The sequence below is a fragment of the Haliotis rubra genome, unplaced genomic scaffold (assembly GCF_003918875.1).
Source record: "Haliotis rubra isolate DU_JTF1 unplaced genomic scaffold, ASM391887v1 Scf967, whole genome shotgun sequence".
Lineage (NCBI taxonomy): Eukaryota > Metazoa > Mollusca > Gastropoda > Lepetellida > Haliotidae > Haliotis > Haliotis rubra.
Genome location: NW_025767709.1, coordinates 50,983 through 71,421, shown reverse-complemented (window position 1 = coordinate 71,421; position 20,439 = coordinate 50,983). Strand labels below are relative to the sequence as shown.

General features: G+C 43.7%; 2 protein-coding genes across 4 annotated transcripts in view; one reads left to right on the top strand and one right to left on the bottom strand.

The window, feature by feature from the left end:
• The window catches only part of LOC124265216 (RING finger protein 151-like), a 34,127-nt gene extending 21,907 nt beyond the window's left edge, over positions 1–12,220 (top strand). The window contains exons 1-2 of one of the 3 annotated variants that reach the window (XM_046700009.1): positions 992–1,170; positions 8,354–12,220. In XM_046700009.1, coding sequence (XP_046555965.1) covers positions 8,405–9,253 — 849 coding nt within the window. In that variant the 5' untranslated portion in view covers positions 992–1,170; positions 8,354–8,404 and the 3' untranslated portion in view covers positions 9,254–12,220. Of the gene's footprint in view, positions 1–991; positions 1,171–3,630; positions 3,653–8,353 lie in introns of those variants that run through there. The other 2 variants (XM_046700010.1, XM_046700007.1) reach the window with 2 other exon arrangements.
• Positions 12,221–16,593: 4,373 nt separating this feature from the next.
• LOC124265203 (E3 ubiquitin-protein ligase TRIM56-like) lies at positions 16,594–19,850 on the bottom strand. The gene is made up of 3 exons (XM_046699997.1): positions 19,838–19,850; positions 17,283–17,574; positions 16,594–17,027 (listed from the first exon to the last, which is right to left on the bottom strand). The coding sequence occupies exons 2-3, from the start codon at positions 17,572–17,574 to the stop codon at positions 16,594–16,596; spliced, it is 726 nt and encodes a 241-aa protein (XP_046555953.1). The 5' UTR covers positions 19,838–19,850.
• Positions 19,851–20,439: the final 589 nt, after the last annotated feature.

The window sequence follows — 20,439 nt, the reverse complement described above, 5'->3', positions numbered from 1 at the left end:
TATATGTCACTTGTGTACTTTGTTGTTATATGAATTGTGTAATTATCTGGAGAGGGCTTTTCTAAGTTGGATAACTTGTGCCCAATCCTTTTGAATAAATGAATAAAATATGTTTAAAACAAAAGTCATTTCAGGAACATCGCACCCGTGAAGATCCGGGTTAGAATATTGATCTTCAGCAACTCATGCTTGTCTCAAGAGGCGACTAGAGGGTTCGGGTGGTCAGGCTCGCTGACTTGGTTGACACATGTTATCGTATCCCAATTGCGATCGATGCTCATGCTGTTGATCACTGGATTGTCTGGTCCAAACTCGATTATTTACAGACCGCCGCCATATAGCTGGAGTATAGGAATATACAGCCTTAAACAACTAACAAAACAGGAGCGTCGCGTGTGTCGGGTCTTCCTCCTTCAGTGAGCAGCCCGCGGCAGATTCATGACATTTTAACCAATATGTCAAGAATATCACGTCGTTCCACCTCATTGTGTGCGTGTGTGGTGTAAGCGTGTCTTTGAGAAGGGATTCATTACGACACATACTACCTAAAAGAATTTCATATTGCTGTATTTAATCTACCATGACTTAATCTAATTAGAACATGCAGCTTACTTTACTCAACTTTAGTTATCTGATGAACTATGAGCAACCAAAGTGAAAGGTATTTCTACCACGTTCTACTCAGTCTGCTGTGTTTCATACTACGGTGTTCGACCGCCCATCCCTACCCAGCTCTCATAACACATTAATCTGTATGCACGTCTACTGCATTATACCTCCTTTGCAAGTTCCCCTACAATGGCTATTCTCGATCGCAGTCCGTTCGACCCACCTGGAGAGGTGATCAACATATTGTGTACCGCTTATGAAGCGTGAAGCTAACGAGGGTGGACAATAAAACAGCGACGTTATCAAACTCCCAACACCGTACTGGTCTTACAACGCCCGATACGAGTTGATTGATGTGTCACGCTGATTATCCTAGGGTCTTTAACCCCGGGCCTTCTGTTTAAACTGTTGGATCAAACGAATGGACTTGTCCGAACGGTCAAAGGGCTTTCATGTTGCTGGACAGATGTATCTGGGTTTCTGAGATATATGGGGGCACGCATGCCTGCTCTGTGGACACTGGGTGACCACTGACTCGGGTGTATTCGACGAACGCGACAGGTAAGAGTTGATCCTTTGTACTGACGAGACAAACGTACAGCTGCAGGCTTCGTTCGTGTACTCCAATATTTGGACGTCTCAGTGCCTTTTATTGGGTTCTTCCAGTTTAGGAAACGAGAAGCGCCTACTAACCGCTTGTGTCAATGTTTGATTGACGTAAATGTACACTGGGCTGTTCCCGGCTTATTGTGTCTGTTGAAGTGTTTGTATTCGTTCAAAAGACAGTCGTGTTATGTACAAACTTGCAGTATACATGTTCACAGCCGCGGTAACGTGTCCTAGTGGTTAACGCTCTCGGTATATGTCCCAGTTCCATTTCCTACATGTTTATGATATGTAATTCCCATTTCTGGTGTCTGCAGCCGTGATATTACTGGCGTATTGCTAAAGGCGGTGTAAACTCGCTCACTTACTTACAAACTCACTCATAGGATTTGTTATAACACCGAACATAAGTGTATATAATGTACAGAGTTGACGCCACGTGATGTAACGTTGTTCCTGTAAATGTAACATCGCGGTGCGAACTTCATACAATATACCCATGAGTGGAATAGAACTCGGTCCTGTGATCCGGACCAGTGAACGGTTTCACCTTCAAGCAGACTCGCCGCTATTATGCATTGTATATCTCATCTGATACGTTGTGATAAATACCTTGAACCCACGAAGCTATTGTGGTAAATAGGCCCAGGGTATTTATCATGATTACACGGAGACTGTAGTACCCTTGACTATAGAGGTTGGACTTGTTGCCACCATCGTGTGGGTTGTGCATGAAGCTATTGTGGTAAATAGGCCCAGGGTATTTATCATGATTACACGGAGACTGTAGTACCCTTGACTATAGAGGTTGGACCTGTCGCCACCATCGTGTGGGTTGTGCATGAAGCTATTGTGGTAAATAGGCCCAGGGTATTTATCTTGATTACACGGAGACTGTAGTACCCTTGACTATAGAGGTTGGGCCTGTCGCCACCATCGTGTGTGGTGTGCATAGCATTCTGCAGTTAGCGCAAACACATAGCACTGAGCTCTAACAAATAGTCGACGTGGGTCTCATTCGATGTTCTGAATTAGACTGGACTTATGGAAGACTGTATACGTAGTAATTTGGATAAAAATCATTGTGCAGCGCGTGTTTGACCGCCAACACTAACTGAAATAGGCCTTAAATGCAAAGTAAACAATCTGCAACGGGAAAACACTCCTACCCTAATTGCTGCTCTGCAAAGAGGCATTGTGAAATTAACAACCTTATCAAAACAAAGCAGTAATTGACAGGTGTACCTAGCCTGTTAATTACAGGTAGGTAACAGGTGTTACGTTGAAACAATGGAACATCTGTGTGTGGGGACGAAGCAATGAGTCGTTACTGAAGTACTGACACTTATCCATTGTCAATCTGTTCTGTTAACGCGTGATGACTACTTGTAACTAAGCGCTTTTGTCATTGAAATAGACATCATGATCTTGTCAGTGCATCACTGTGTCGTTAACACCCTGACTGATCAGTGCTGACTGTCGAGGCGGATTACTGTGGCCTGACGTTAAGTTGTGGGATTCGTGCACGATAGCTTGAGCCAGTTGCCGATAAGGTAGGGACGATTTCATGACAAGATAAATAGTTTTAGCTTGGTGTGGGTTTTATTTTTACAAATATAACAAACAAAAATCAGCTTTGTACAAATCGTTTTACGAATCTATGTTTCTTGTGTTGAAATGTGGACGCGTGACCAACGGTTTGAACAATCAGGGTAAGGAAGGGTTCGGGGCAAGATGTAATTAAGATGTTGATATTGTATCGAACGTATTTGAAGTTTTAAAATTTGATATGTTCTGTTTGGTATACATACCATTATATTGAATGTCAATCACCCACGTGGAGACAGGGGTAGGTGTGTGCCTCGACAGTAAGTTCATATCACTATATTAGCATAGTGGTCCCTGCAGACGAATTATATCGTATATACCAATTCACGTTTATGTCTGATGTGTTGCTTGGTCAGGTAGTAATCACGAAAACATGTTGATTACGGTATGGAGTTTCAGAGAAATGATTCAGTTAAAGACGGTATACGCAGGCTAAACATTGCCACCACGATTTGCTATTGTTGTGTGGTTTGGTATTTGAGGATTGTGTGTTGGGAAGAGCGTGGATTATACCTGGGATTTAAATATCACAACAGGGGAAATTATGTTTTCTACCAATCGCGACTCCCTGTAATTGTATTTACGTTCCTGTATTTCGATACCTGCTTGCCCAGGTGCGGTATTGTGAGATCTGTCGGTATGGTCGTGATGACCCGTGACGTTAGTTGACAGGTAGACACATCTACATTTACCTGGCATGCTGATGTGCTGATAACATCGTTGTTTTGTCATTGGTAGGGAGTAAATGTCTTGTTGACAGGGGTTTCGTTTATACCATATCAGTATATTGTTCCTGGGCTCTATGCGCCCTTTCTCTCTCCCTTGCACAGTAAGTACAATAATGTCTTGCACCATGCTTCGTTTATTGTTTAAATTAACACATTTTCATGATGCTGTTCTTTTACGTTTTGCTTGTTAAGAGCGTATTTAGATTCAGCGGGGTGAAACACCAGTTGTACAACTGTTTAGTTGGAAGGGGCGAACATATTTTGACCATGGACGTGTCTACTTGATTACATTAGTTCATAATCATCAGTGACATATATTCTTGAAATATATAAATCTGTATTGAGCACATCGCTTGTCCAGATTGATTGAAAAAAAGGATGATTGATTGTCCTTGAGTTACCTCCCGTGGCTTCCCTGCAAGCCTAGACAACATCCGGGGCGGTGGAATAGCCTTGTGGTTGGGGCTCGTCACGCCAAACACCCGGGTCCTATTGCCCAGATGGGTACAATGTGTGTAGCCCATTTCTGGTGTTCCTCGCCGTGCTATTGCTGGAATATTGCGAAACGCGACGTAAAACTCACACTCACGAGACAACATCCCACATCTGTCCATCCTCGATTATCCAGTGTATCACGTCCACATGTAACTGGATAATCAGGTGCCATGCCGTTTAAAGCGCCGCAATTCCCTTGGCACGCCAGTAACCTCTGATTGTGGGTTCGAATCCTGGTTCGATTATGTTTTTTACTTGTCAGCTCCATACCCGTGCTCATGGGTTTCACCAAGGTTTCAAAGGTTTAAGACCAGCAACACCTCGGGCTTTTCTCCACCAGTAAGCTATCAGATCGTGAAACAGCAGGAATACTGTACAAAGCGGCGTTAAACACCACTCACTCACTCACTTCACTCACTCACTCACTCACTCACTCACTCACTCACTCACTCACTCACTCACTCACTCACTCACTCACTCACTCACTCAGATCTGCGTCAGGCCGACAGTTTTTCCAACTGACTGATCGAGTCGATGTAACTGAAATACTGTTTAAATCTGACTCACTGTAACAGACAAACAAACACGTTTTAATGAAAACGCGTTTTGATTGAAAGTAGATCGAACATGTCAATAACATACTGGCAATTATAGAGACAACTTTATGACAAGCTTCATCGACCGTAGGACAATAATAATTGTTTACTTGAAACAGGACCCACTATTGTTCAAACAAAATGAGTATTTCTGCTGACGGAAATCAAAATGAAAGACACCGTCTCGTCTGTGAATAAGCGTGGACTTATATGGAGTTAATTAAGGACTGTGTCCTCCCGGCTTTCATCTGCGATCAAAGCAAGTCAGAGCGGGGGCTGGACTTATGTACATTAAGGCGAGGCCATACGTAAGGCCAGGTTTAATGTGCACGACACATGTAGACAAATAAGCTAATTCCTGCTCCTGCCCCGGGTTCACACTGCCGCAACCTCACCCCAGGCGATACGTCATGCAGGTAGCGTTTGTTCGTTGATACAGCTGAGATAGGGATCTGTGTGATGCAGGTAGGTGGCGGTGGTTTAACTTAGTAACTAGTACTGTCTTCAACAAATGATCTTGTGTGCTAAGTTACTAACGTTTATATGTACATGAATATTGGACACGTGTATGTTGGGTCGGTTCCCATTGACTGATTCTGTGTGCTAATATATATATGTATTAAAAACATGTATACTAGACACGTGTATGTTGGGTCGGTTCCCATAGACTGATTCTGTGTGCTAAGTTACTAACGTTTATATGTACATGAATACTAGACAGTTGTATGCTAGTATTATTATGTACAAATACACACGTAGACTAGACACCAGTATGTTGGGTCTGTTACCACAGACTGCAATGTATTGCCATCATATTGCCGTTTAGAGTATATAATTACGACCGTGACATACGGTCCTGTTATGTCTAGTCAGTGTACAGGTGCTCGCTGCTCAGACCGGCAGCCATAGAACGTGAATGTTACATAAACCTATACGTCAACAGTCTGACAGCCCAGTGTGATGGGTAGCCATCGGTGGTGATCGTAGACTGTCCAGTGTGGTGACATTAACCAGGTGTGTGTTGTACACTGTAGACTGTCCGGTGTGGTGACATTAACCAGGTGCTGTTGTACACTGTGATGGTGACAGACTGTGGTGGTGATCGGTGCTGTGTTGTACACTGTGATGGTGATCGTAGACTGTCCAGTGTGGTGAGATTAGCCAGGTGCTGTGTTGTACACTGTGATGGTGATCGTAGACTGTCCAGTGTGGTGACATTACCAGGTGACTGACTGTGTGGTGACATTAGCCAGTGATCGTAGACTGTCCAGTGGTGAGATAGCCAGGTGCTGTGTTGTACACTGTGGTGGTGGTAGATCGTCCAGTGTGGTGAGATTAACCAGGTGCTGTGTGTACACTGTGGTGGTGACGTGACTGTCCAGTGTGGTGAGATTAGCCAGGTGCTGTGTTGTACACTGTGATGGTGATCGTAGACTGTCCAGTGTGGTGAGATTAGCCAGGTGCTGTGTTGTACACTGTGATGGTGATCGTCGACTGTGGTGGTGAGATTAGCCATCGCTGTGTTGTACACACTGTGAGAGTCCAGTGTGGTGACATTAGCCAGGTGTTAACCAGGTGCTTGTACACTGTGATGGTGATCGTAGACTGTCCAGCGTGGTGAGATTAGTGTGTGATCGTAGACTGTCCACATGTCCAGTGACTGTCCAGTGACATTAGGGTGTGTTGTACACTGTGATGGTGATCGTTCCAGTAGATTACCAGGTGCTGTGTACACTGTGATGGTGATCGTCCAGACTGTCCAGTGTGGTGAGTTAGCCAGGTGCGTTTGTACACTGTGATGGTGATCGTCGTTGTACACTGTGATGGTGATCGTGTGCTGTGTTGTACACTGTGATGGTGATCGTAGACTGTCCAGTGTGGTGAGATTAGCCAGGTGCTGTGTTGTACACTGTGATGGTGATCGTCGACTGTCCAGTGTGGTGAGATTAGCCAGGTGCTGTGTTGTACACTGTGATGGTGATCGTAGACTGTCCAGTGTGGTGAGATTAGCCAGGTGCTGTGTTGTACACTCGTAGATGGTGGTGATCGTGCTGTGTTGTATACTGTGAGACTGTCCAGTGTGGTGAGATTAGCCAGGTGCTGTGTTGTACACTGTGATGGTGATCGTAGACTGTCCAGTGTGGTGAGATCCAGTGTGGTGAGATTAGCCAGGTGCTGTGTTCGTACACTGTGATGGTGATTGTACACCGTGATGGTGATCGTAGACTGTCCAGTGTGGTGAGATTAGCCAGGTGCTGTGTTGTACACTGTGATGGTGATCGTAGACTGTCCAGTGTGGTGAGATTAGCCAGGTGCTGTGTTGTACACTGTGATGGTGATCGTAGACTGTCCAGTGTGGTGAGATTAGCCAGGTGCTGTGTTGTACACTGTGATGGTGATCGTAGACTGTCCAGTGTGGTGACATTAGCCAGGTGCTGTGTGTTATACACACGTGATGGGGATCGTCGACTGTTGTACACTGTGATGGTGATCGTAGACTGTCTGTGTTGTACAGTGTGGTGAGATTAGCCAGGTGCTGTGTTGTACACTGTGATGGTGATCGTAGACTGTCCAGTGTGGTGACATTAGCCAGGTGCTGTGTTGTACACTGTGATGGTGATCGTAGACTGTCCAGTGTGGTGAGATTAGCCAGGTGCTGTGTTGTACACTGCGATGCTTTAGGACCTAGCGGCAACTGACAACAAGATATGGTAGTATCAGTCTCGTTCTGATTTAAACTGCCTATATATCAGGCCTCTGTCATGTGCTAACTGCAACTGACTACATGACAAGTGCATGTCGTATTCTGACTAGAACTGACAAGAGATCAGATGACAAAGATATTGACATCTCGTATTTAAACTGCCTATATATCAGAGCACCTGTTGTACAATGGTTGCATGTATCACGGGTATTAGCTGTACTGACGTTCTTGCAAGCAACACTGACCGCGTATAACTGGCTCCTGCAGCATCTACAGCCTGTCCAGGCTTTTATATCGTAATCACATGTTACAAAAACTTATATGCTTGTCGTTGGTGTTTATTAGCATAAACGTAGAAAACGACGTTAAACATTACTCACTCGCTAACTCACTAGTGGTATGACCCGAACAGTTGGACAAACTCCACACAGCACTACTGGTCGAGTGACCCACTGTGTGTAATTAGGTAACAAATAGCCCGTAATCTGCCATCGTTGTAACGTGGAGCCCTCGTGTACTAAGTATCGATTGATATGACAAGAATACCTCGGCCAGGTTAGATAACACTTCCATACGTCTGGATTCAGCACACAGCTTCAAGTGAGTGCATGAGATATAAGCCGCTTTAGCGAGAACAAGGAGGGGTTGTAGATCAGCCTAAGGTATGGCCTACTGGAGTGACGGTAAGCCTCTTCGGATAGATCACCGACCGACAACAAGTCGCATGCATTTTTCTGACGTTGATGGTTAATGTACAAACTGTTGCAAGGAATGGTATGTTTTTGTTGTCCATTTGTATGTGAGCAGCCTCTTGTTAATTATACAACTGTTATTGACGAATCGCTTATTTAACAGCATCATTTGAACATAATACAACCTTGTTACGTCTCAAGTTAGTACGTTCGTATTCGCGTGTTTCTGTTTATAATCATATGATGATTCATCTTGCTTTTAGACTAATGAATTTGATGACCAATATGTTTGATTACGAAACCTCTTTTTTCCAGACCTCGCAGTAGGAGTCGCCGCCTCAACCGCGGTGTGTGGAGCTGCGGACAATGGGCTATGACGTGGACCGCTTCGTAGGTAAAGTGAACGAAGGCCTGCTTTGCTGTGTGTGTCGTGACGTCCTAGAAGACCCCCAGCAAGCACCTTGTGAGCACGCGTTTTGTCGCAAGTGCATTCTCGGCTGGCTCGAGAACGAGGCTTCCTGTCCAGAAGACCGCCATCCATTACGTCCGTCAAACTTACGCCCCTTGTTCCGGTACATGAAAAACGACCTTGTCAGGTTGCGCATCCGGTGTAAGAATTTCCGTAAAGGGTGTGAGCACGTCAGCAATCTGGAGACTGTAAGCAAACACGAGGAGGTATGTCCTCAAAAGCCGGTGCCATGCCCACACAAGGGGTGCACGTGCACCGTCATCCCTGCAGAGCTCGAGCAGCACGTGCTGAAGTGCGAGTTCGGCAGCCGAGAGTGCACAAAGGGCTGCGGTCTTACTGTGAGTTCGTTGGATGAGCGTGAACATAACTGTATTGCCGAACTCCGGTCAAATATCCAACTGTTGCGGTCGGAGATGATCTGTCGCCTTGACGACCAGAAGAAGGAGATGGAGTTGCGGCTAGACATGCAGAGATGTCACATGGTGGCGAGGGAGGCAGCACTGCAGGCCAACATTGACGAGCTGAAGGAAGACATCAGCAAGATCAACCAGAAGGTTAAAATTCTCCTGGAGCTGGAGCTGAAGAGAAGACACGACCTGGAGAAGATGCACACGGAGCGACGCGAGCTGCTTGAGGTGTTGCGGGAAATTCAGACACAACACGACGAGTCTCAGCAGACGACAACACCAACAACCTGCCGACATTGCAGCAACAGCAACAAGGGTGGTAAGGTCACGACCTTATAGTCATGCAAACAGGGGAGATAACTCCGGCGACCAGAGAATGTTTTCTCTTGCTGCTTGGCAAGGGAGGAACGACATGCGTGCCAATCAAGGCAATATATAGAAACTCTCCGATGTAGTGCTTGAACAAAAGATACCTCAATGCCTATTGGACTCGACTGATTTGAATGAATGTGATTGATAGTGGCGTGCACAGAGACAGCTGCAATGTTTTCATCGATATTTGAATTTGCACCCGTGAATTCCACAAGGATTGAATCCACAAGATCCAATGGAATATATTTTCCTACTTCGCTTGTGTTTGTTGAAGATATCAGCTGTCCATGTAACAACATTCAATTCACAGTATTGATTTTAAAGGCTGGCACAGTGAACGCCACAACCACGTCCTCAAGTGATGCAACAGCGTCGACACTGGTGCCTCCAGCATCCCCAACGTCCTTTAACGTGAGTGTTCCACATCGCGTCATGAAAAGTGATGTCTTAAGTGCTACAGAGGACAGAGCATGGTGTCAAACATCATGTCAGATACCCTGGGCCCGGTCGCACAAAATGAGCTAAGCACTGCAGTTACGACCCTTATAATCCGATTTGGTACTCCGAAGTGATACCGGTGTGGAATAAGAGTACAATCATCTGATTATCATGGGGTTGCGTTATGCTTATCATCGTCCTAACACTGTGGTCGTTTGTGCAGGCGGGTCAAGGTTGAGACGCTACATGGTAACATCGACCACGAATTTGGAAAACGTTAAGATGGTTACTGTTATATCTGTAACAACCATTGTGTGGATTCTTGTGTGGATCACACAATGGATTGTTGTGTGGATCATACATGGATTGTTGTGTGGATCATACATGGATTGTTGTGTGGATCATACATGGATTGTTGTGTGGATCATACATGGATTGTTGTGTGGATCATACATGGATTGTTGTGTGGATCATACATGGATTGTTGTGTGGATCATACATGGATTGTTATGTGGATCATACATGGATTGTTGTGTGGATCATACATGGAGTGTTGTGTGGATCATACATGGATCTTGTTTTAAGACTCTGAAACATTCCACAAACGAAGGCCGCTATTTACTATTTAGTGACCATTGATGGTGTTTAGTTGATTCTGACGCTGTGTAAATGATTTAGCTGACAATGTCCTTGGTACATAATGTGCATTTATTGTAGTCTTCCTGGATACAAGTTCTTGTCTTTTTGTAAGATGGTTTGGTAACCGGAAACACATTTCTGGAGTCCCTGTCATGATATTGCTAAACGCGACATAAAACTACACATACAGATTCTTGGTGTCTTCGACTATACATAAGACCAGGTTATACGGAATTACAGATCCCCAACTGATCTTAACAACTTTTTATGCACATATTATTGTATAAATACACAGTTAGACCATGTTCCAGAATGTCATTACGGAAACACGTTATATTCTGGTCCCACAACGCATGCGTCACCGGAAGCCAGATATTACTACGATTTTAGATACACCAACCATACAGTGTTAAATCAATATATCGAATAACGGACATAAGTTAATATGTTACACAGTGTGTGATGTGTCTACGTAATATGTCCGATGGCTTGTCTAGTCTTGTTTTCAGTCTTTTACTTGATATTGATCGCCTGTCTTCTGAACCCTATGTCGATTTGGGTGCTGTTTATCTCCGCCATTGTGACACGTGGTCATCCTGTAAAACCGCTTGCATAATATTTAGGACCAATTTTCCGTCTTATTCTATCCAATGAGTTGTAGGTGAAATAACATAATACTATGGCTGTGAAGGTATTATGACAATCATGTTGGTGTCTAGATTTCCCAGACAACCAGGGGGAGACAACTTCTGAGAGAACACGTCCTAATTATTCTTGACTCTAAGGGACTAAACCCTGGTTCAACCCATGGGGTTTACCAAGACAGTGGGCTCGTCTACATTTGTGGTTCAGAAAGTAAATATTTTGAATTAGCGGGGCTCCCCTGGTTGTCTGAACACCTCAGTTCCATTCTCCCTGTCCATGAGTACCTCAGGAATATGGCGAAAATATATGTGGTATATCTGCAAATACCTCCCCAAAAGTTATCGTTTACAAGAAAATGCCTTGACTTATGATGCGAATTATCATTTCTTTAGGACACCAAGAGGTCATTATTGTCAATAACATGCTGCCTAAACTGTGTCCATGTTCTTACAGTGGCACCCCGTCAATGTGGACTTATATGACACGGTTAACAATCTACATAGGACAGGAACCAGTAACAACGATTTATTAATCCGGTCGTTTCTTATTCCGGACGATTTGAATGGGAATGTTACTGTCCTGGTTAGAGAGGTTTCACTGTTCTCAAGGCTCATAGTCTCGAAGAGACATTATTGGTGTCAAACAATTTACTGATATGTCTACAACAATGTACTTTGAAGGAACCTCCTGTTTTTGGCATAATGATCCACGTGTATTACGGTCTAGAAGGAGAACACAAGCAACGAGACGAGCATCCTCGACACACAGGGGTATAATATTGGACATACATGTAGTAAATATATATTATCGGTGGAACGTTATATCCCTGATTGTCGAGGATGGTACGCACTAAGTTACTACCCTGAAACAAACCGTTGGTGAAATAGCTTTACTAATTTAAACATTCTCTGTACATTTCGCTGATATTGTTTCTGTTCATGAACGTAACGTTTTGTCATATATCGTACAATGGTGGGGAACTATGTTTCGTAAATGACTTTCTAAGAATACATAACCAATTACGGAACTTGGGAAGTGGTGCCAAGTGAATTATAGATGTTTAACATGCGGCGAAATCTATTTTAGCAGCAGACACCACCTGAAAGAGTTTATGCAAGACAGCAGCATTTTGTATCATTCAATGGATGCATTCTGTACATACGACTGTCTCAATCTTGGAATTATATTATTCAGTACAACAGTTGATATAAACACCGTTGTTTGTTGTTTTTCTCCAACTCTTGATCCAGTGACGATGTCGATTGTCTTCTGTGGGTTTTAGACAGTGTGTCACTCACTCTGCCGTCACTGCCATTGACCACATGGTAAACAACGTGGACAACAACATGGACACCATCGTGGAAAACGACATCACAACATGGACTTCAACATGTCCATGGACATTGACAACAACAGTGACAACGACACTGGCAGCAACGTTGTAGCGGTAGTCCACGGAGATACAATCTCCCTACTCATTCATATCACACCGACTCCGAGCTGACCAGTCTTTGGTTGTTATCAATGCCGAGCGTTCCTAAGGGTACCAACTGGTACCATCTTTTAACCTAATAAGACGCGACCGGGGATCGAACCTCCCACCCTCTCTGGGCAGACGCTCTGTCCACTCAACTACGTACGTAAGGGTCTATGACGTATATGAGGTGGAGGCTACGCCATGTTTTGTGTAGGGAGGTCACCGACTGGTTTACATATTGTGTGTTTCATGTTTCATGCCGCGCCCAGAATTATCCAAGCTATCTGATAGATTGATTGTGGCAGTAGTTACCCTTGGATTGGTTAAAAAATATGAACGAGTTTAGTTTTACGCCGCTTTAAGCACTATCACGACGGGGATCACAAGAAATGGGTTTCACACATGGAATCGAACCCTTATCTTCTGCGTACCTAGCGAATGATTTAACCACAATCTACCCCACCGCCCAGGTTCCTAAATGAACTCGATGGGAAACCAATGTACAACAAAGCAGTGTATTCTGACATGAACCAAGTTTACAGATTGATACAATCAATACACATGTATTACGTTTTTCTTTCTTTTCAGACATTTTACATCTGTACACAGCAGCCGTCGCTTTCAGTTTCAACAAAATAAGTAAATACACGTGTGACAGCTTCATCACTTGATTGTATCGTCTGACTACATGTCGCCATCACATGGCAGTTACTTTGTGATGTTTTGTGACAATATGGACAACTAGATAAACCTTGTTGTAGACAGACAAGAGGACACACCCACAACACTACCATCTTCTGTCTGTATGTTTCTACCAGAATGTCCTGACATGTAGCAGCACAACACTGCCATCATCTGTCTGTATGTTTCTACCAGAATGTCCTGACATGTAGCAGCACAACACTACCATCATCTGTCTGTATGTTTCTACCAGAATGTCCTGACATGTAGCAGCACAACACTACCATCATCTGTCTCTATGTTTCTACCAGAATGTCCTGACGTATGTAGCACAACACTACCATCTTCTGTATTTATGTTTCTACCAGAATGTCCTGACATGTAGCAGCACAACACTACCATCATCTGTCTGTATGTTTCTACCAGGATGTCCTGACATGTAGCAGCACAACACTACCATCATCTGTCTGTATGTTTCTACCAGAATGTCCTGACATGTAGCAGCACAACACTACCATCTTCTGTCTGTATGTTTCTACCAGAATGTCCTGACATGTAGCAGCACAACACTACCATCTTCTGTCTGCATGTTTCTACCAGAATGTCCTGACATGTAGCAGCACAACACTATCATCTTCTGTCTGTCTGTTTCTACCAGAATGTCCTGACATGTAGCAGCACAACACTACCATCATCTGTCTGTATGTTTCTACCAGAATGTCCTGACATGTAGCAGCACAACACTACCATCTTCTGTATTTATGTTTCTACCAGAATGTCCTGACATGTAGCAGCACAACACTACCATCATCTGTCTGTATGTTTCTACCAGAATGTCCTGACATGTAGCAGCACAACACTACCATCATCTGTCTGTATGTTTCTACCAGAATGTCCTGACATGTAGCAGCACAACACTATCATCTTCTGTCTGCATGTTTCTACCAGAATGTCCTGACATGTAGCAGCACAACACTGCCATCTTCTGCCTGCATGTTTCTACCAGAATGTCCTGACATGTAGCAGCACAACACTACCATCTTCTGTCTGTATGTTTCTACCAGAATGTCCTGACATGTAGCAGCACAACACTACCATCTTCTGTCTGTATGTTTCTACCAGAATGTCCTGACATGTAGCAGCACAACACTACCATCTTCTGTCTGTATGTTTCTACCAGAATGTCCTGACATGTAGCAGCACAACACTACCGTCATCTGTCTGTATGTTTCTACCAGAATGTCCTGACATGTAGCAGCACAACACTACCATCTTCTGTCTGTATGTTTCTACCAGAATGTCCTGACATGTAGCAGCACAACACTACCATCTTCTGTCTGTCTGTTTCTACCAGAATGTCCTGACATGTAGCAGCAGCAACACTACCATCTTCTGTCTGTATGTTTCTACCAGAATGTCCTGACATGTAGCAGCAGCACAACACTACCATCTTCTGTCTGTATGTTTCTACCAGGAATGTCCTGACATGTAGCAGCACAACACTACCATCATCTGTCTCTATGTTTCTACCAGAATGTCCTGACATGTAGCAGCACAACACTATCATCTTCTGTCTGCATGTTTCTACCAGAATGTCCTGACATGTAGCAGCACAACACTGCCATCTTCTGCCTGCATGTTTCTACCAGAATGTCCTGACATGTAGCAGCACAACACTACCATCTTCTGTCTGTATGTTTCTACCAGAATGTCCTGACATGTAGCAGCACAACACTACCATCTTCTGTCTGTATGTTTCTACCAGAATGTCCTGACATGTAGCAGCACAACACTACCATCTTCTGTCTGTATGTTTCTACCAGAATGTCCTGACATGTAGCAGCACAACACTACCGTCATCTGTCTGTATGTTTCTACCAGAATGTCCTGACATGCCCGAGCAGCACAACACTACCATCTTCTGTCTGTCTGTTTCTACCAGAATGTCCTGACATGTGGCAGCACAACACTACCATCTTCTGTCTGTCTGTTTCTACCAGAATGTCCTGACATGTAGCAGCACAACACTACCATCTTCTGTCTGTATGTTTCTACCAGAATGTCCTGACATGTAGCAGCACAACACTACCATCTTCTGTCTGTATGTTTCTACCAGAATGTCCTGACATGTAGCAGCACAACACTATCATCTTCTGTCTGTATGTTTCTACCAGAATGTCCTGACATGTAGCAGCAGCTCATCAGTGTTTCTCTATTTACACGAGAACGTCTGTATGACACCCTTGTTAAGACAAACACGTAGCCACCCTCTCTCATCTATACATAGTCCACGTGGATTCTGAATACAGTCCTTGGATGTCAGCAGATTTTGTACAAACTGTCCTGACTCAGTCAGATGGATGACTCTGTGTTGTCTGAAGTCTGTAACCAGGATGTCGCCTGTGTCGGTACTTGTGATACCCTGAGGATCCCCAGTGCTGTGTCTCCTGTAGGGCTGTAGCTGAACACCACATCTCCCTCGGGGTCAGACACGACACACTTGGTTCCACAGTCAGACACCAGGATGTTACCTGTCCTCGTGGTACTGAGGAAGTTGGGATACTGTAAGATGTTGTTACCTTTGTGGAGTGGACTGATAGACCTCAGCACGTTTCCTGTCATATCCAGGATATCAACACAGGGAGGAGACCGGGAACTAGCTGCTAGTGTTGATGGAGTCAGGGACGTTATACCCATATAGTGTTTGCTGGTTGTGATGGTTGTCTGTAACTCCAGGTGTGGTTTGACTTTTACTGTTATAATCTGTTTGGTGCCTGGCACAGTGACAGCTACCTGATCGTGTGTCAACTTCTTCGTAATACCCCAGGGACCTCCATCAAGCAGGAGCTTACTGTGGCCTGGCTGATTGTTGCTGGTGTAGAAGGACTTCACCTCTTGTTGTTGTTGTCGGTGACTACAACCGTGTCTGTACCATCCACCACCACCACTGTCACTCCAGTAGGCAACGCTGTGAGTGTATCGCCAGCTACTCTGACGTCAATGGTGTCTTGTAACACAGGAGTAGCCTTCAGGTCCAGCACACTCTCATGCAGGACCTCTATCTCACCCAGCTGTAGATCGTCCAGTGCTTTACTCAGCTTGTCTGTGTCCTGTCTGAATGTGACACTGGCTATTCTTCCTCCTCCTTTCAGGTCAGCGTCTCCGACAGCCTCCACATCACCGGCCTCACATCCCTGATACATTTCATACACATCCATGTCACACTCCGATTGTAGAGCCTGGTCTATCAGCTCCGTCTGTTGTTGGTACATCTGTACTGACATCTCACCTGATTTTATGTCTGCCTCCATTTGTTCGATGTATTTGTCTGACATCTCTTTCAGTTCATCAAAGAAGTCTCCGTTCCTTGAGTTTAATCTGTTCTATCGCCTTGACAGCTTCAGAGTTAATATGTGATTTCATTTCTTTAAATCGAAATGTTTCGATCTTTCAGCTTGGATTTCTTTGTCTCCATCTCTTTGTTGATTTTCTCCTTTCTCTGTGACAAATTGCCCGTCGCCCGCGTCAGTGCTGCTTTCATTGTATGCATCTCTGATTCCAAGCTGACCACAGAGACACATTGCCTGTGGTAGATGGTACAACAGGTTTGACAAACTGCTTTCCCGCAATCTTTACACAACAACTTAACACTTTCATCCTTGTGTTCTTTACACATGACCATCCGCCTTCGTTTGATCTTTACTTCCCCGGACAGGTCAGTGATATCGTGGTGACGAGCTGATGGGATGCGGTTGTGAACTCTGACGCATCTCCCACATAACGCATCATCACACACATAGCGCAAAACAGAGGCAGGAGTTGTCTCCCCTTCCTCTTTACAATAGCTGCAGCAGGTTGTATCTGCAAGATGAGGTTGTACGTTGTAGGTGTTTAACGTTCAGTACACTGGTGTATCGATGACAGATTGTACAAAGTACCTGACAACAAAATAATACCTGTCATGTTGGCTGTCAACCACTGATATTATTATGATGCTTGGAAATACAGATACCTATTTTTATTTTATCTCACATGCTATTATTTGAAGTCATTATGGTGAAATAGACTATACTTCTGAGTCATTGTATGATACGGAGGTATTTAACACATGTCTACCTTTAGATCCCGGACCAAACGAGTCCAAGAGTCCCTGGATGAGAAAGATAGGTTTGACGTCATCCGCCCACTCCTTCACGGCTCTCTCAGGGTCGGACACTTTCGTCATCTTGCTGCAGAATGGACAGAGGAGGGACTTGGCACTGATGGCTTCTGGTCTGGTTTTGGTGTAGTTGACGATACATTTCCGACAGAAGGTGTGATTACACACAAGTGTACATGGATTACTGAAGACGCCGGAGCAGATGATACAGGTTAAGTAATGTTTCGTCAGCTTCTGAGAGGTAGCCATCTGAAAGAGGATATGAAGCATTTATTGTTTAAGTGTTGCAAGTATTCGCCGTGCAGAGTTGCGTCCCTTAGACGTGGCAGTAACCTATGATTGCTGGAATCCCACCAGATTGGTCTTGATTATGGTGTTTGGTTTCGCCATACCCGCACTCTCGGTGGGTTTCGCCATTTTGCCAATAAACAAACAAACAAACAAATAAACAATCGATCGATCAATCAACCCTACTAATCATGAAGAGTTTTAGTGAACGAACTCACAAACGTAACACGTTCTACCAACACAGTGTAAAATCCTGCATTCCATTTGTTTTCATCAGTGTCGAAAATACATACGAAAAATTGGTTCCATATAGATGTGTAGCAAGCTTTTTGTTTTAAGTTCATTCTGACAGCAAAGGTCAATTAACGTCAGGAAAATTCCTCTATCAAAAGCTACATCCCAGACCCCTGTTTAAGATTGACATTATAAGAAACGACCCACGAAGTTGGGGCGGTGACCACGCTGTCTAGCCAATACACTGAGTCTGACCACCCAATCCACTTCGTCACCTCTGTGTATCCCGGATTCACGAATGGACTTATTCAGTATACTTTGAAACACGTAGCGTTTACAGAGTTGCATCTCGTAGAATATTTAAAGACATGACGACATTTATGTGATAGATAACACCTCTGGAATAGTGTGTATGGAGAGTGTTACTTTATCACATTCTTCATCACCTCTGTGTATGGAGGTGAATAATACTTTATCACATACTTCGTCACCTATGTGTGTATGGAGAGTGTACTCACTTTATCACATTCTTCATCACCTCTGTGTATGGAGAGTGTTACTTTATCACATACTTCGTCACCTTCTGTGTATGGAGAGTGTTACTTTATCACATACTTCATCACCTCTGTGTATAGAGAGTGTTACTTTATCACATACTTCATCACCTCTGTTTTATGGAGAGTGTTACTTTATCACATACTTCATCACCTCTGTGTATAGAGTGTTACTTTATCACATACTTCGTCACCTCGGTGTATGGAGAGTTGCTTTATTACATACTTCATCCACTCTGTGTATAGAGAGTGTTACTTTATCACATACTTCATCCACTCTGTGTATAGAGAGTGTTACTTTATCAAATTCTTCATCACCTCTGTGTATAGAGTGTTACTTTATCACATAATTCATCACCTCTGTTTATGGAGAGTGTTACTTTATCACATACTTCATCACTTCATCAACTGTATGGAGAGTGTTACTTTATCACATACTTCGTCACCTCTGTGTATGGAGAGCGTTACTTTATCACATACTTCATCACTTTATCTCTGTGTATAGAGAGTGTTACTTTATCACATACTTCATCACCTCTGTGTATGGAGAGTGTTACTTTATCACATCCTTCATCACCTCTGTTTATGGAGAGTGTTACTTTATCACATGCTTCATCACCTCTGTGTATAGAGTGTTACTTTATCATACATACTTCCAGTCATCCTGTCACCACAAGGCTCGAACTTCACTCTGATATTTGAAAAAGTTCGGATTCATCTGCAGTTTTGTTTTTGGCATGGCATATTGTGATGGGAATCTACCAACTGAGTTCTATGATTTAGGGGTTTCGAAAGTATATTCGTGTTAATTCCACTCCATGTTGATATCGTTAAACTGTAAACACAACAGGTTTAGTTTTTTCGCTCTTTCCGTATGTCACTTGGTCGGGCCTGTAAGTGTGTCACAAATGAACATTGTTCACCCCATGCCCACGGCACTGATTCGTGTAAAAGTCTTTAACATTGTCCGAGTATTTTGACCAGTCTGGGTGTCTACAGCGAGCGCCGTGAAGGCGATAACGGTGTATCATTTTCATGACGAAAGTAGGGTATGTCTAACTTCCGGTTGAGAAGAGGGTTGAAATTTAGGATTTATGACCCTGTAATTCCAACAGAGTGTTAAGATGTCACATAAGTATTTCCAGGCAACATATACCTTTCCATGATATTAACATTAGCACACAAATGTCCTGTTTCAACCTCAACAGTGAACTTGGCGCTTGTATGACCCAGTTCAATAACGAAAGTACAATCATACAGAAATAACTGACATTGTATAATCTACAAACAGGGACTTTCTCGTTTTAAACGTGTGTATATTATGTGACCTTTCGTCAGATATGTCATCATTCGAACCCAAAATTATTCTCAAATCAATATCCGCCCTTCAGAGGTACGAAATATCGTCTCTGACTTTCCGAGCAGACAACACCTACCTTCTCGGTTCGGTCGTCAAAAGCGGTGTAGAGGGAAATTGTACCCCAGGTGTAAAACATGTCCTCTATTGATATGATTACCTCGGTTCTCGGATGGAGGTTATCTGCCGTACGTGGGGTAGGGGGTAAACTGCTGGATAGTATGCAATGCGTATTCTTATAATCGACAGGTTTAATAGAGATGTTGTGAAGTTGTGGATGGTTGCAGAAAGGGAATTCCAAAGGGCTGAATTTAGGCAGTACATAGTCAACATTGCTGAAGTTCATTGGTGCAGCGTCCTTCGATATCAATATAGGAATAAAACTGTGTTTGTTTTAAAGCACAGTACATGAAGGTACACTTTGCAGTTCTACTTAACCTTCAAATTTAAAACGCCAGAGAATACCCAGTCTCAATATCCTATAACAATAATAACTTTGGAGTCCTTCTAGTTGGAAGCAGGAAAACCAGTGGTTGACAGCTTGAGTCTCCACACTTGAGGTCATGATGACGTCATCAGCTACGTCACTATGCCTGATCACTTCATCCCCCTTAGAGTAAGTTCTTAAGATATATAGTGTAGTAACCTTGACCTAGATTCACCACAATACGTAGATATATT

Coding starts and splice junctions, on each gene's coding strand:
- LOC124265203 (XM_046699997.1), bottom strand. CDS start 17,574: ATGGCTACCTCTCAGAAGCTGACGAAACATTACTTAACCTGTATCATC. Junction 17,028..17,282: donor GTTTGGTCCGGGATCTAAAG/GTAGACATGTGT, acceptor CTCATCTTGCAG/ATACAACCTGCTGCAGCTAT.